At 54.8% G+C, this 14,502-nt stretch overlaps 3 protein-coding genes across 3 annotated transcripts; 1 reads left to right on the top strand and 2 right to left on the bottom strand.

The window, feature by feature from the left end:
- Positions 1-616: 616 nt before the first annotated feature.
- Positions 617-4,873, bottom strand: CSUI_006248 (uncharacterized protein). The gene is made up of 3 exons (XM_068066412.1): positions 3,722-4,873; positions 1,272-3,089; positions 617-1,094 (listed from the first exon to the last, which is right to left on the bottom strand). Exons 1-2 carry the CDS (start codon positions 3,809-3,811, stop codon positions 2,856-2,858), a joined length of 324 nt encoding a protein of 107 aa, XP_067921614.1. The 5' UTR covers positions 3,812-4,873; the 3' UTR covers positions 617-1,094; positions 1,272-2,855.
- A 1,192-nt stretch (positions 4,874-6,065) lies between these two features.
- On the bottom strand, positions 6,066-6,911 carry CSUI_006247 (uncharacterized protein; the record flags this gene model as incomplete). Its single annotated transcript, XM_068066411.1, has 2 exons — positions 6,066-6,267; positions 6,726-6,911. A coding segment is annotated over one exon (177 nt), but the record flags the coding sequence as incomplete, so codon positions are not given.
- Positions 6,912-7,072: 161 nt separating this feature from the next.
- CSUI_006246 (uncharacterized protein) lies at positions 7,073-14,488 on the top strand. Its single transcript, XM_068066410.1, has 5 exons — positions 7,073-7,782; positions 8,129-8,221; positions 9,354-11,265; positions 11,558-12,934; positions 13,074-14,488. The coding sequence occupies exons 1-3, from the start codon at positions 7,389-7,391 to the stop codon at positions 9,776-9,778; spliced, it is 912 nt and encodes a 303-aa protein (XP_067921612.1). The 5' UTR covers positions 7,073-7,388; the 3' UTR covers positions 9,779-11,265; positions 11,558-12,934; positions 13,074-14,488.
- The last annotated feature ends 14 nt before the right edge of the window (positions 14,489-14,502 follow it).

Below are 14,502 nucleotides of genomic sequence, written 5' to 3'. Positions count from 1 at the left end.
AAAGTTCACAGATACAGCAACTTTTAGTCGAAGAGGCGGTGCCGCTTTGGCGAGCGCGTCAGCCGGGACCGAGAAGCCTTTCATGTTGCATATTATCTCGTGCGTTCGCGTTGTCGGTTACTTCTGGTCCCGCTGGTAGCAATTGCCATGTATCCATACTTTCTCCCTCTGTGTCCACCAGCCGGACAGGAATCGCCAGAGCGTAACTGCCACCCGGCAGTTGCAGGTTTCGGTCACTGCTGCTGACAGTACATCCCAGTCATATACGCAGCTAGGCTTGTCCCGATCTATAATGCAGAGTATGTGCACACCCTAGTGAGCAGTCGTGTCCGGGTACTACTTGTATCGCGCCGATCATGGCAAGTAACGTAGAGCTGAGGGGAAAAGTTTTAGGCCGGACGCAACTCATTCACGTCATGTGTCACACCAGAAGCACACCAGGGCTTTGACGGAGTACATTGGTACCGGGAAAAGGCGGTGAGGCGTGCCTGCTAGTTCTTGCAACTGTCCGACAGTTGTACTCCATTGAAGCCAAGCTATCGTCGGGATCAAGAACCTGTGTGCCGTGTCGTTCGTAGCGACAGAAGAACTTTATCACCGCCCACGCTCCAAAAAGGTCTGGAAAAACAAGGAACGACGGGTGAGCCTTGTAGAAGGAGCTGGTTTCGCTTCGCAACGTCTAGCATGTGGTCATGTTGGCTTTTATTATGTTAGAGTTCTTGTACGGAGAGCTATTGTAGATTTGAACAGTGTGCGGAATCTGAGGAGTCTCGATTGCCCGGACACATCTTGTTTTCCTTTCGTGCCAACATTGGGACAAATACCGTATCCATCCTGACAAGTTCTTTCCAACGTTGATTTGGGGTATTTTGCTCGAAGCACTGCTGTTTCGCATAAGCAGCTGACATGGTAGTCCAGACGAAGCCGAGATACGTAGACCACGTTGCTGAACAGTCAGGGGGGAGGCTTGCTTCTGTGAACCCGGGAGCTTTCAGCTGCGATGTGCTCTGACACTTGCACCGACATCCTGGCATGCCGAAGCGGGCACTCTATCTTTAATTCCTGTTATCCAACTGAAGCGCCTCTACCTTAGCCTGCAAACACGTACAGCAGTGGCAATGATGGACCCTGGTTTGCAGAGCAGGTTCTGTTGGAGCGGAGATGGACGAACCTGCTCTGTCAGGCCGCCTCGACACCAAGGCTGTACGTGCAGGTCCGGCGTGAGCGGTTTGCGTGTGCAATTGCACCGCCTGTGTGAATTGTTGTCTTACTGCGCCTGATGTGCTCAAATTCTGCACAGGTCGCGCTGACAGACTCGGTGATGGAGTCGTCTTCGAAGAGAAAGCCCTAGGAGACAAGTCTACGCAAAAAAAAAAACTGGAAGGCACTGTGAAAGAGCTAAAAGAAGCTCAGTTTGTGTAAAAATTCTGCTGTCTTGGTTCTTCGGTAGCTGTACGCGGCTTGACCGTAGAAGTTCGTTGGCATTTCCGTCAGAACCGCACACATATAAAAAGCCACGATGGAGACCGTAGCGATCTAAGTTCTCGCAACAGCGGCCTGAGGCTGTCGGCACCTGTGGCGCGTTTGTAGTAATACTGCGAAACCTGGGTGTGAATCTGCGACGCCACTTGGCGTCCGGCGGGATGGCCCGCTTATCTTGGCAGAGAGAAGCGCATTCTTCCACTGAAAGCTGAGTCACTGCTCAGTTGCCATTACTATGCCACCTAACTGTAAACCGACCAGGTAGTATAAAAGAAGACACCAGTCCTTTTATGAAATCTAGCAAGTGGTCGGCTCTGTTCATTCTTTGATACTGCGACCAAGGTCAGGAATAGAAGGTTGTCTGGATACCGCAAAGCCGGGCGGAGTACGCAGCACACGATTTCCTTTAGGGGCAAAGTGCGATGTGACTGGAGAGTAGTATTTTTGTGGTACGGGACATTCGTTCATTTCTCCCCCGCTTCATTCACTGTGAAAGTGACGGACTACGATGGGACGCAGACGAATTTGAAACCGGGAGATTACAGACACGCACGGAGAGGCACGAATGAGATACCGACAACGACCCACGCTCATTTACATAAACGTGTGCCACAAATGTGAGTGCCTGAAGCACCTACTGAGTGACACAAAAACGAACACACTTTCAGACCTGTGCGTATTGATGCGTACATCATCCCCCGCGTGATGACCGCCGTCGGACTGGCATTATAGCCATGAGTCAATCAATCCCAAACGAGAGTCCTGCAAGTCGTCCTCTCCGACACTCCTGGACAATACATTGTATGAGTGGAGGTGCATACTCCTTTATGCCTTCGTGTCAGCCAAAACATACACGCAGAGCACCGCGTGACGTATACTTGACACGCCGCCCTGCCACAGCCACTGACCTGCCAACTGCGACAGCACATGCACGGTGGTGAAGTGCTTCACATAAAGTGTCCCCGTCGGGCCGTTATATGCCGCAGCGTCGGGTACAAGTAGTCACCTCAGGGGCTTCGTTAGTCAAGAAAAGCACACCAGCGCGGAGCGGACAGGAGCAAACCGGCCTACTCGCGCGGGGAAAAAATCCGTTCTGCTGCAGTTGGTCTACGGTCTTTTCCCACCACGGCCACCCGACTCGCGTTCCGACCCGAAAAACAACAGACTGGCTGAACACAGTACAAACAACTCCCAACGCTTCCTTCCTGATGGGGTCCGAGCTATGCTATTATCTCCGGCTCTAGACTCCCCGGAACGTCTCTAACCATTGCAACAGCCCAACGGGTCCACGCCCCTTCATTCTAAGCAAGTGTTCTCACAACGCGAAAAACGATGCCGGGCAACCGGAACGAGGAAAGCGCGGTTTCCACCTTTTAATGGATACTCTCTGTCGATCGGCTTGTCGTCGCGCCATCATCAGAATCTTCTTCGCCTTCACTGAAATAGACCACACCCTCTCGCACCTTCTCTGGGCGGCTTGCCTCCGAATCCCATTTGCCTGTGCAGCGATCCCACCTTTGTACAACGTTCTCTTTAACCACATACGAGACACGGCGGACACATGATGCGCTCGTTGTGTACGCCCCTCTCAACGCGCGGCCAACCACCTGCGGGAAAAAGAGTAAGACGCCACGGCGAGTGGGGACCTACCTATCTTGGCATTACTTAACTAACTAGACATATACACATACCAGTCAGCCGGTACGCACACGTGCAGACAGAGTTTCCCTGTGCAACAGATCGCATAATAGAGACGGTCATTCACCGCCTGCTTCTACTGTAGCTCTGGCTTAAATGCTTACTGAATGTACGGATGAGTGCGGACCCGCCGTTTACTTCAGAATTTGAAGGCTATTTTATCGACAATGCCAAGCCACCGCGTTAGCATTTTATGTACACACGGTAACAAACTGGCTTTGAGTTTTGCCCTTGTAAGTACAGGCAGTGAGGAGGACCGACTGCTGTACTCGACGGCACAATCTGCAGGTTCCCAAGGACACCATAGCTTCAGCAGCAAAGAGAGTCCCGGGCAGCACAAGAGAAGACAACCCCTCGACGATCCTGCGAGTGTCTCCGCGAGTTATGTGACTGCTCCATACAGCTTAGCGACTTCAGCAGTGACTGCTCCATACGGCAAGCCCCAAGTGGCAACAAACGTACTGTCACACGCCGTCGAACACTGCTCGCGCCTATGTCCGAAGAAGGGGACGCAAGACTAAAACTGCTGCACAGCGCTTACCGCCAATCCATTGAGCATTCGCTCAACCGTATCCTGGCACATTGAGGGCTGGGGCGCCACAGCCGCCGCGGCATCTCCCACGTCACTCATCGTGACACCAGTATGTATCACCAGAAGCAGGCACGCCGAAAAACAAAGGTGGACCAAAAAGTGAAAAAGACCCAAGCTTTTCTCTGAAAATAGAGGACCCCCGATTCGCCAGCAGGTCAGTCGAACTGAGGAGCTCCCCGTAGAGTTTTCAAAAGATCCCGGACACTATGAAATGGGGGTCTATTACAGCAGTTCATTGTTTCGGTCGTGCTTCGGTAGATCTCCGGACCTCCCAACCCTCAGACCCGAGACGAAGTGCCAGCAAATGTGACGGCTTGCAATGACACTCACAGGGTTCCCCGTGGCAACTCCCATGCCTCCTCGGAGGTTCCTTAGCGTGATGACTGCCAGTGACACGCAAACTGGCACTCTACAAGGATAATGGGGACAGAAGACGGTGAGGCAACTCCGGAGAAAAGGTTACGAACCGGAGGGGAAAAAGAGTGGGAGTAAAGTGACCCCTGCGCATCGTACGCAGACGGCTGCGCAAAGAAACTCCAAATACGGATCACTCCAGCTAAGCGGAGCTTCCTGTCAAGACGGAGAAGCGATTCCTTGAGTCATAACTATACCGAGCACACGTCGACAACCACCGAAGAAGCGCCACGCCGCCTAGGAGAGGCTGAAGCTGCCGCTTGTCACAGAAACTCCTGAAAGACACCTTACACCTCGCGGTGCAGGCGCCGTGCTCGCCTTCTGAAAGATGATGAAGATTCCAAAAGAAGCGACTCACCACCAATTCTCTAGCAGATCAGCGAGCAACCGCGGTGCCGGGCATCTGTGGCCACGGCTAAAAGCTCTCCAACGATAGCACCTTCTCGGGGTGCCTTGAGAGGCAATAAGCTTGTACGGAGACACCGCAAGCGCTATACAAAAAAAAAAACGCATTGTTCAACTTCGCTGGTGGGCACCTTTCAACCCTACCCAGAGTTCCAGGCTCCAGCGCCTCAACAGCTCGACGCTGCATGATTCGAGGCATGCACCGAGCGCCACTGAGAAGCTGGCCGCCCATACCGCATGCTGAACAGAGTAGGGAGGAAGACGGTATGTGTTACTACTGTTGTGATCCTCGTATATCCAATACCTCGTTCCGGTTTGGTGGACGACTGTATTTTCTCTCAGATACTGAAACTTAGCGGCTCGACTGAGATCACGTCGTCGCAGGCGCAGATGCCAAACGCTCTTTCTTCCAAGCGCACGCGGAACAAACCTGCATTTCTGCGAGTCTGTTCGGTAACGTGCAGTTCCCATGCTGAAGACGAGATCGGCTGCTGCCAGCAGGATATGTAGGCTCCTGGAGACGAGGGGTCTGCCCGGGTGCGTGCTTGGTGTTGCTGGACTGTGCACTGATTCGATGGTTAGAAAACGGCGTCACCAGCCATTTGCAAAGGTCAGTTTTGAACCAAGCCCCCTCTGTGGGCTGTCCTGCCAGGTACCTTGTTAGTTCCGAGGGGCTGAACAGCGCGGCAAGAGGCTGCCGGAGGCATGTTCCGCAGTGGCGGAGGCTTCGGAAGCTGCACAGGCTGCCGCGGTCCGCTCAGTCGCGTGCAGACATGGCTTTCGGGCGGTAGTCAAACGAGTAGTTTTCTTTTGGTGAGACATCGTAAGTGGGACTGCTTGAGCTGCAACTTAGTGGCGGTGCAGTTTTGGCCCCCTGGTTGTGCCGTCGCACGGTGAGTCCGACTTACGGGCACACTGATCGTCGTGGGGGTCCCAGAAGATAGGGCCCTCAAGGAAAAAATCCTCCCGCATCGGCATACTGACACATCCACGCGCGAAAACTACCAGTTCGGTGTAGTCAAAATTGCTAGCTGTAGCCTCCGCACTCATGGGTTTTACCCGCCCCTGGGCATACAATATATCAGCGCGTCCCCTTCAAAGCTGTCCTTGCGTACGTGCGAAGTGACAGCCTTCCCGTCGGGCGTGCAAGGGGGCCCGGCTACGGGACCCCCCCTTCGACGCCGGATGTTGCTTGCAGCTGCAACCCATCACTTATGCTGATCCGGGGTCCATGCGGATGTGCCCGATCTGCAATACGAAGAATTGCCGAACACCTTGAGGTGCCCAAAAGACCGTCTCGAGAGGATAAGTGTTTCAGAGAACGACGCCTAACCACGACCCAGTTCCTGCATGGGGAAGGAATCCCAGTCAGGTGGGAGGGCTGGGACCGCAAAATGTTAGCTCCTGTGCTAAAAGCAAAGAATTCTTCAGTAGGTTGTAGGTTGAGGGGGAGCAAACAATACACGGCCTAGAAACGCCGAGCAAAAACTGAGAAACAGCTCACACGGAACCGAATGCCGTTCAACATCTCAACAGGAAAACTCATGCTTCACTGCGAGTCAGCGTCCCGGCTGATACATTGGAATACTAAACGAAACATGGAACTTCTTTCATCGTGACCTTTGCCTCATCTTTCTGCGCTTCCTCTGCAACCTCCTTGTCCTCTTCTTCTTCCACTGAAAACAATGGCACACAGCACACGCCAGCACACAGCACGATAGGTGTAGTCAACGCGGCAGGAATATCCGAGGGCCAGACCCATTACAAGAAGGCGCGCTTCTCCAGTGCGAATGGCAAGTATACTAAAGCACGGTCAAACTGCCCATCTGCACAAAGGTGGGCAGCAAAAGCATGAAACGAAATCGCGCTTGACCCGCAGGGACACATTCGCGGTTTTACAAGAGCACATCGTCTGGCAAAACGTAGTTCGCTTTCACCCTGGACTACTTGCAGCTTTTCTAGCAAATCACTAGGCCTCCTAGAGTCCAGCGATTGCTAGTCCATCGTGTTCCTGGCAGACAAAACGAAACCACGAACAACAAATACATCTCTCTGCCCTCCCACAAGCCCGCACGGAGCTATGAACATCGACGAAAGACATCAAGCGCAGTAAATCGTTTGTATGCAGACTTACCTTCCACCTCATCTTCGCCCTAGCCTTCTTATATCTGCTCGCACCGTGCGCCATTTTGCCCGATTACCCCCTGAACGAGCACATTGCTGCTTCTGACAGTCACCTTTCGTAGGTTTTGCCTCGATCCAAGTCGGGTCACAACAGAGGAGGCGGTGCTTTCCCGGGTGGCGGCTGCGGAACCCGTACACCACTGCGTCGCCCCACGCCGGTCGGGAACAAGAAGCGGGTAGAGCCTGGCCGCCGTCCTCAGACCGAATATTAGACGACGCACGCTTGGGGTTTGACGTTCGCCGGGGTCGCTGCACTTGCTTCCCCACCCGGCCTTGCAGAGGCAGTAAACGGGAGAAGGTGCATGCTTGTCCGAGGAGAAGGCGCGTCCACCCCACCGAGCGGTTTCGCCTGGGTGTTGTGGGCTCCCTTCCCACAAGCGCTTATACTGCAGTAGCACCTCAGAAGAGTTTTTTACCTCTTCTCGCGTGGCGGCGTGACGTTACTTGTAAGTGCTGTTCTCTGGTTTGAGTTGGAGCTTGCCAGTTAGGAGCTGGGTCGCGCCCGCAGCTCGGGCAGTGCCGCACGCTTGGCTGTGGAGACATGGGCATCTCACAATTCCGGAATTTCCTTCGCGCTCCGGCGGGTCGGCACGATTACTTCTCGCCTGGATGAATGCATGAGGGTAACATGGCGCCAGATGGGCCCGAGCGACGTGCTTCCCCGCCTGCGGCGGAGTTGTCTGTTTCTTTACCTAATCCATCTCTATCACAGTCATCTTTACTTTCTGGCATGCCCTTGTTGTACCATCAGTCCTCTCTCTCCACCTTGCTTCTGGCAACATCAGCCCGGGATTCCGCACTCTCAGAGGGGTTTTCTCTCTCCGTCCCAACCCAGCTCGTACTGCCAAGTGGCGGCATCGCTCTTGGGCTGCCCGCGTCTCCTCTCACACCGTCAGGTAGACAGACGGCTACCGGAATTGGAAGTGGAGACGCTACTTTGAGTGAAGACGAGCGTGTGAATAGACTGCGTCAGGGCGCTGTCGCCGTTTTCGCTTCTGAATCTCCAGGTACGTCTTTCGTCCGAAGGACTGTTGGTTCAGCTAAGGCCGCCGAGACAGAAAAGAGCATGTGCCCGCGTCCAGGCTCTCGTGTATTCCCGGGGGGATGGCAGCCTATCTGCGTTCGTGCCGTTGTCTTACCGGAGACAGTTCCGCGGACGTTAAACTAGTTGCCTACAAAACTTCTTGCTGCCATGGGGAAGCGGGTGTATTAGTCCTCGCTTCTTGTAATACAGCACGTACATCAGCCTTTGTGCGTGTGTAGCAGCCCCACTTTCTGACGCGTTGGGAGGGTAATGCTGTATTGAGGATCTGGATAAACCCGCTCCAGCCCTTCCGACTTCAATGCTTTCAGAGGAAAAGGTCCGCTCCGTCCGGTCTCGGCTATTGCTCCTGTTGACGATTCTAGTTTCGCTACAGCTCCTCAGTGTCTTCGCGGTGCTCCAGGGTGAGCAGCTCAGGAACGATTTTTCAGGAAGAGGGAGTGTCCACATCTCTCATCTAACATATGTAGACCAAGCTGCCTCTTCTTTATATATACCTCGGGAACGGCAATGATGGACTGTTATTATCCATGTCCTCCGACGCATACACGTGGAGAGGCAATTTTACTCACCATCTTTCGACTGAGCTCCGTTCTTGGATGGGTTGAAGCCACTCGGGGACACGCTGTGTTTGGCAGAGCCAAGGATGAGTATTGGGAGAAGCCGTTTCACATTCGCAGTGTTCCGCTGAGCGTTACTGCTTGCGCCGCAGCAACGCCTGGAGACTTCCTTAGATGTCTGACGAAGAGCTCTGCTTCACAGTCAGCCTTGAGCTGCATGTTTTCTCGCCGTGCCACATCCAGTGTGCGTGACGGTTTCGTGTTGTCGCTCGTGTTCGCTTATCGTTTTTCCTTTTCAGTGATCGTGCGGAATGATGCCGTCTGTCTGGGGCTCTCTGATGATAACCAACCTAGCCGTTTCACATTCGCAGTGTTCCGCTGAGCGTTACTGCTTGCGCCGCAGCAACGCCTGGAGACTTCCTTAGATGTCTGACGAAGAGCTCTGCTTCACAGTCAGCCTTGGGCTGCATATTTTCTCGCCGTGCCGCATCCAGTGTGCGTGACGCTCATTCTTGCCGGTCGTGTTCTCTTTTCATTCCTTGTTTCCAGTGAATGAGCGGAATGATGCCATATGTCTGCGGCTCTCTGATGATAACCAACCTAGCCGTTTCACATTCGCAGTGTTCCGCGGAGCGTTGGTGCATGCGCCGCAGCAACGCCTGGCGACTGCCTTAGATGTCTGAACACGAGCTCGCTCAAAGGTTCGTTCTGCATTGCTGGATACCCCTGTTTGTGATGTCCCGGTGTCTGTGCGCCTCACATGCGCTGCCTTCTCGTACTGCCGGGTTGTTGCACACTGGTCAGCACCTCGGAATTTGGGAGGCGAAAGCAAGGGGGCTCATTTCGCTATGCCTGGAGTGCCGTATACATCATCTTCCGGGCACGCTGATGCCCTGACACTACATCGGCGTCGTCTCCAGGTCGTTTTCATATCTACGACGGGGCAATGTCCATGTGTGATCCCGTTTTCGCGCAGGCAAGGACTCTTATTCCCTCTTTCCTTCGGTCCGCACACGCCTCCGACTTGCTGGAGCTCTCCCGGCTTCCTCGTTTCGGTACTCGTTCTACGTGGTCGTTCTGGTTTTCTGTCTGGCGTTGCCGGTCGTTGTCGTTCTGGCCACCGAGTTACGGCGGAGGGAGTTGGTCGCCATGGCCGCCAACCCAACTCCCGGAGGCGGACCACAGCCGTTCGTTCGTCTGTCGCCGTCAGTATCCGTGTCGGCGTGCATAACGGTGCTTTCGGCTCTGTGTGCTGTACAGGCACTATTCGTCATGAGCACGTACTTCGATTTGCTGGTCTTTCTTCTTTCTCTTGCCATTCGTGCCGCACTCAACAGACTCAACTACAGGTGTTTAGCGCCGCATTTGCTTCTTATCAAGCCAAGCAATTTTCCTCCGTGAGGCTCGTCAGTATTTGCACTTGTGAACAGGTTGCCGACACCAAATGGTAACTTTCGTAAACGCAACAGTCTATCCATGGTCCGATGTTTTTTTGTCAACTGTCCGCAAAGTCAACGTTAAACTACCGAGAACCCATCAATTTGTCGGGACAAAGGCATCCTCGCAGATAGCATAAATTTTGGCTCGTCATCTTGCTGGGTTCGTCCGGGTCGTCTCCTCAGGAGCAGAATCATTGCTTAGTTTAGTCAACTTCCCAAGCAACCTTAGGTTCTCCAAAATTTCACTCCACCCGGACTATCCGCTTGGAGGCTTAGTTCAACTCGCCGCTTACAGCCCTTGCAGCAATAATTCGATGTCGTCTTCGTCCCTTACGGTTGGATTTCCGTAACCTGAGTGGTCAATACTGGTAGTCCTCTCGCAGCCTCTGGGGTCACCGAATTTATCGCCAATACTCGTCCCGTCACTTCGTCTGCGAGCATAGTCAGTTCTTCCTACGTGCAGTATGTCTCTCGCCCTTTCCTTCCATCGCACTGAGGGGTGTTTTTTTACGGCAGTCTCCCTGGACCGCCTGTTGCAGCTCTGATGAGAGCTTCCCCGCCGGAGAGCCTGTTCGCTCTCAGTTTCGGCCACTGTTCCCCCTCCGTGGCTTCGTCCTGTGGCTACAGCTTCGGGATGGCAAGGGGGGTGGCTGACATCGCCGCCAGGTTTGCCGACCGCACCTTCAGTTTTCGCGCAAGGCGAGACAGAGTCTGGCTGGACGGGATTCATCCTAGGTTGCCACGCCAGCAGTGCAGTGCGTGCCTCTTCCTCCGGGGAGAGCTGGCGACCGGAGGTAGTGCTTCCGGAATGCGAGATAGATAGGCTACCGCCACCCAGTCTAGTTTCAGCGGGGCTCGCGGAGCGGGATTTCTCACTTGGAATTGGCCCGTCGCTGAACCCACGTGGGCTTGCAGAATCCCCCGTGACTCCCGTAGACAGTTGCTGAGTGGCAACACCAGCCGCAGGCACGCTTGGTTCTTTGTAGCGGGATGGGTCGTCTACGTAGACGGAGCCGGTTGGGTAGACATCCTTCCTTTCATTGTTCAGGGTCCGAGGGTCGGGTTGCGTACTGCCGGCATCATCTATCTGGACCGGAAGAGGTGACAGAACCGGAGCAATCTCTATAGGTGTTTGACCTGTCCCCCCTCGGTCTCCTGCTTCAGAATCTCTTGGGCCAGCCTGCCGTGACTTTCTCCGGCCCGGGGGAGTATGGCAAACTGCTTCAGCAGATGCGGTGATTGAATACAGCACCGGGGAGGGGTCAGATGATACTTCTGCAGACTGAGACGCATTAAGCCAGCCGGAACTCAAAGCGTGGCTTCGCAAGAGCTCAGTTCGGCGTCTTGTGTCGCTTCGCTTCAGCCTCGCAAGCTGTTCCTCATACTGCAACGCCAGCAAGTGTAGTCTGGCTGGTTCTCTTGCCATACGTCTTCCCGGCATTCTCGGGGGTGAGGCTTCGAACGGCTGGCCGTTACAGTGTTCGCTGTGTGCGTTGGCATCCGACTGCGTATCTGCACCGTGCACCCGGTTGTCGGGCGGTGATCGGCTCGGGGGAGTCTGCGTGCTTCTTTGCTCCCGGCTACCGCCAGGCGGTTCTCTCGCGGGTGCAACACAATACTGAGTAGCAGCATTTCCTCCAGGCAAGTCGGACCCTTGGAAGCGGTTTTCACAGGCGTCAGCGAGGGAGTGTCGTGCTGAGCTTTCAGCGTGCTTCTTCATGACTTGTTTTACTTTGTGCAGCTGCTCCTTAAGCCGTATTTCGCTCTGGTCGGCGCGGCCACAGTGTGCCAAACCCCAATGAGAAAGCTGGAAGGCTTGCTCCCGGAGTTGCTCATTGCGCTGACACCTCCACCGCTGGTCCACTTCCTGTTGCTTCAATACCCGCTTGAGAACTTCGGCTCTGGCGGCAGCCTCTTTTGCGCGGATGACCCGATCTAACTGTATGCGCTCTAGAAGGTGGTTCCGTTGCTGTTGAAGATCTTCTAGTCGCTGCTGCTGCACCGCTACAGCGCTTTGTAGCTGACGTCCGTAGGGATCAGATGCAGTGGCGACGTGGCCTCCGCAGTGGTGCTGTTGGGAGAAAGACGCATGCTCCGTTCTGAGGTTGCGCAGTTCATCGTTGAGGCCGACAGGGCCTGCCATGTTACCCTGCTTCGATATGAAACAATCTTACTACGGGATCGGTCAAAAGAAGACGACAGGGACTTACCAGTCACGTAAGCACGATCGCATCGCACTGACATAGGCACGTCCCGTTAGCAGACAGATGACTGACGAGGACGGTTTCACTCTTTTCAAATTACACGAAGGGGCTCAGCACCAGAAGGTACGAAAGGTGTCCCAGCCGATCCGCTGGTGGCCATATTCCAAGGTTAGACGCTTCCACAAAGGGAAACGCGAGCCTCACTAGTCCCCTATGATCGAAGGTGAGAACGCGATGTTGCTGAAATGAGTAACCGAGCTGCCCGGAGCGAAATTGCTGTCTGGATTGGCAGCAGTAGAAAAGCAAATGAGCAGCTGGCTCGGCAAGCGTCGAAAGCTCCCCGGGAACTGGTAAGGTCAGTCAAGCAAAATGCTCCTTGCAGTTACCAGGCTCGCCAACAGCGTCGGCCAGTGCCGGTACTGGCGCAGTCCCCGCGGTGAGTGTTTCGAAGTTCTTTACACTCTAAAGCCAAGATCTCTAGGCCCGCACGGGTTTCCGATTGTGGGACCCCACCCCAGGGGGTTGCGAAACAAGGAGAGCGCTTGTGCGACATGCGGGCGTGTCAACCAAGATGTGAGCACGTTCAGCTTGCAAGTAATTGTGGTCTGCCCTTGCTCGTTGTGACAAGCATCCTCAGGTACTTCTGCTGACACGGGCGCCTTGCTTTTCTGCTTTTCCCTGCCGATGGTTGGCCCGACACACCAACACTGTTCACCCGACTGCCCCTGAAGATCCTTCGGTGATCCGGCGACGAGAACATTCCCTCAGGCCCTAGGTCCGAGAACGCGGAAAGCTCGAGGACGACAGTACAGTGCAGTAAGAATTATACAACCTCGCTGGAATCCCGCATTGACAAGGCTGATATCCGTGCAGACAGACCTGAAATCGAGCGTGCGAACATCTATGCCACGGATGTAAGTGCAGATGGACACGCTCAGCGTATCCACGCCCCTGCAGCCTCCGTAACCGGGGTTCGAAGATTGCGGAAGCCGTGCATAGTGCACGGCTCTCGTTTACGGGGTTCCCTTCCAATGCGCATTCTACGTCAGACAGTGTCAGAAGGTATTTTCGACTTCCCGAGAACCAGTTTCTTGCATGCTCTTCTTGCGGTGTAGACGTGGGCGATTGTCAGTTTGGCAATGCCACACTTCTGAGTGCGGTACAGACTCTCGCCCTTTAACGCGGAACTTGCTGAAACCATCTCTGGCGCGTGGCATCCGTAACCGGTCTCGCTGCCTGAGACTGGAAACGCACGTTTCAGTCTATGCATGCTTACCGACGGGCGGCGCCGCTGGCATAGTACAGAGGGACCCTGCGTCCGGTTTATTCTTCAACGCTACCGGAGACTTGGTCCGCGGCTGGCAGCCGCTGGATATGGCCCTCGCGCGCGCTGGTCGCTGGTGTCTCTCTGACGCTAATTTCGAAGAGATGACAGCTGCTTGCAAGTAGAGACGGACAGGTCACTGCACCACGAGGAAGCTAGTGCAGTTGCCCTACTGGGTCCGGTGGATGAATTAGCAAACTGACTGTCGGACGCACCGGCTGTGATCGCCCACGGGTGTCTTGAGTTCCAAGTTCCCCTCTAGTGCTGACCTTGGTGCTGCATCAAATGTGCTGTCCTCGTTGTCCTCTGCGTCCGCATGATGATAACAGCTATTACCGGTCAGGGTTTCGGGCGTGTCCTAGGGCACTCGCTCACCTGGCGGCACACGAGGCCAACTAGACCAGAAAGGCCAGACTCTCGTTCTGCCATCTCGTAGGTCGCGAAGCACCGCGAACAGCTCCGTCGCCTTTGTACACAAGCTGCGTTCACAGATTCGCTGCGCCACGGAGCTGCAGCCAGCTTCTGTTGCAGCTCCGTTTGCTTCGGATAGCAAATCGGTAGGTGTCCTGAAGGACCGCGTCCTCTGTCCAAACCTCGGAGTACCACAAAGCTTGCGCAGTCCAGCCGTTCTGCCAGAACGGTCTTCGAGAGCGTTGACCCTTGCTCCGGGCCAGTGATACAAACGCGGAACACCAGCTACGCTGCGGGTGGTGGGGTCCACCATGTTTCCACATATCCCCGAGTAGACACTCCAACAGACGATGTCCTTTTATTCTTCGCGTTTTACTGCGGCGCGCGTCACAGGGACCGGGGACACTCGTACCTTGCCCGGCAAAGCACTTGAGACGCCGCAGGCCCGTAACGTATACACGTGAGAAATCGCGCTGAGAGGACACGGCCCCGTGCAGCTGCCGTCACCACGCTGTCAAACTGAGTGCAGCTTCAGTAAACACCGTCCGTACGTCGAGAGCCGCATTTTTACACGTCAGCACTGCGCGGTCAAGGGGAAGCCGCTCGTGTCCGGCGCAACTCCAGACGTCGTACCTGTCTGGGCCTAGCCTTTTCTCGGGAACGCAACGGAAGGACTTGGCACATGAAGATAGACGCCTCGACAAACGGAAGTGTACCCCAGTCCTATTTGATGTGCGAGAGAGGAAC

This window comes from Cystoisospora suis (genome assembly GCF_002600585.1).
Source record: "Cystoisospora suis strain Wien I chromosome Unknown contig_3124, whole genome shotgun sequence".
Lineage (NCBI taxonomy): Eukaryota > Apicomplexa > Conoidasida > Eucoccidiorida > Sarcocystidae > Cystoisospora > Cystoisospora suis.
Note: the sequence above shows the minus strand (reverse complement) of the source record. Positions and strands in the feature narration are given on the sequence as shown.

Coding starts and splice junctions, on each gene's coding strand:
- CSUI_006248 (XM_068066412.1), bottom strand. CDS start 3,811: ATGAGTGACGTGGGAGATGCCGCGGCGGCTGTGGCGCCCCAGCCCTCA. Junction 3,090..3,721: donor GAATGCTCAATGGATTGGCG/GTAAGCGCTGTG, acceptor TTTTTCCCGCAG/GTGGTTGGCCGCGCGTTGAG.
- CSUI_006246 (XM_068066410.1), top strand. CDS start 7,389: ATGCATGAGGGTAACATGGCGCCAGATGGGCCCGAGCGACGTGCTTCC. Junction 7,783..8,128: donor TTTCGCTTCTGAATCTCCAG/GTACGTCTTTCG, acceptor CAATGCTTTCAG/AGGAAAAGGTCCGCTCCGTC. Junction 8,222..9,353: donor TGTCTTCGCGGTGCTCCAGG/GTGAGCAGCTCA, acceptor GTTTTCGCGCAG/GCAAGGACTCTTATTCCCTC.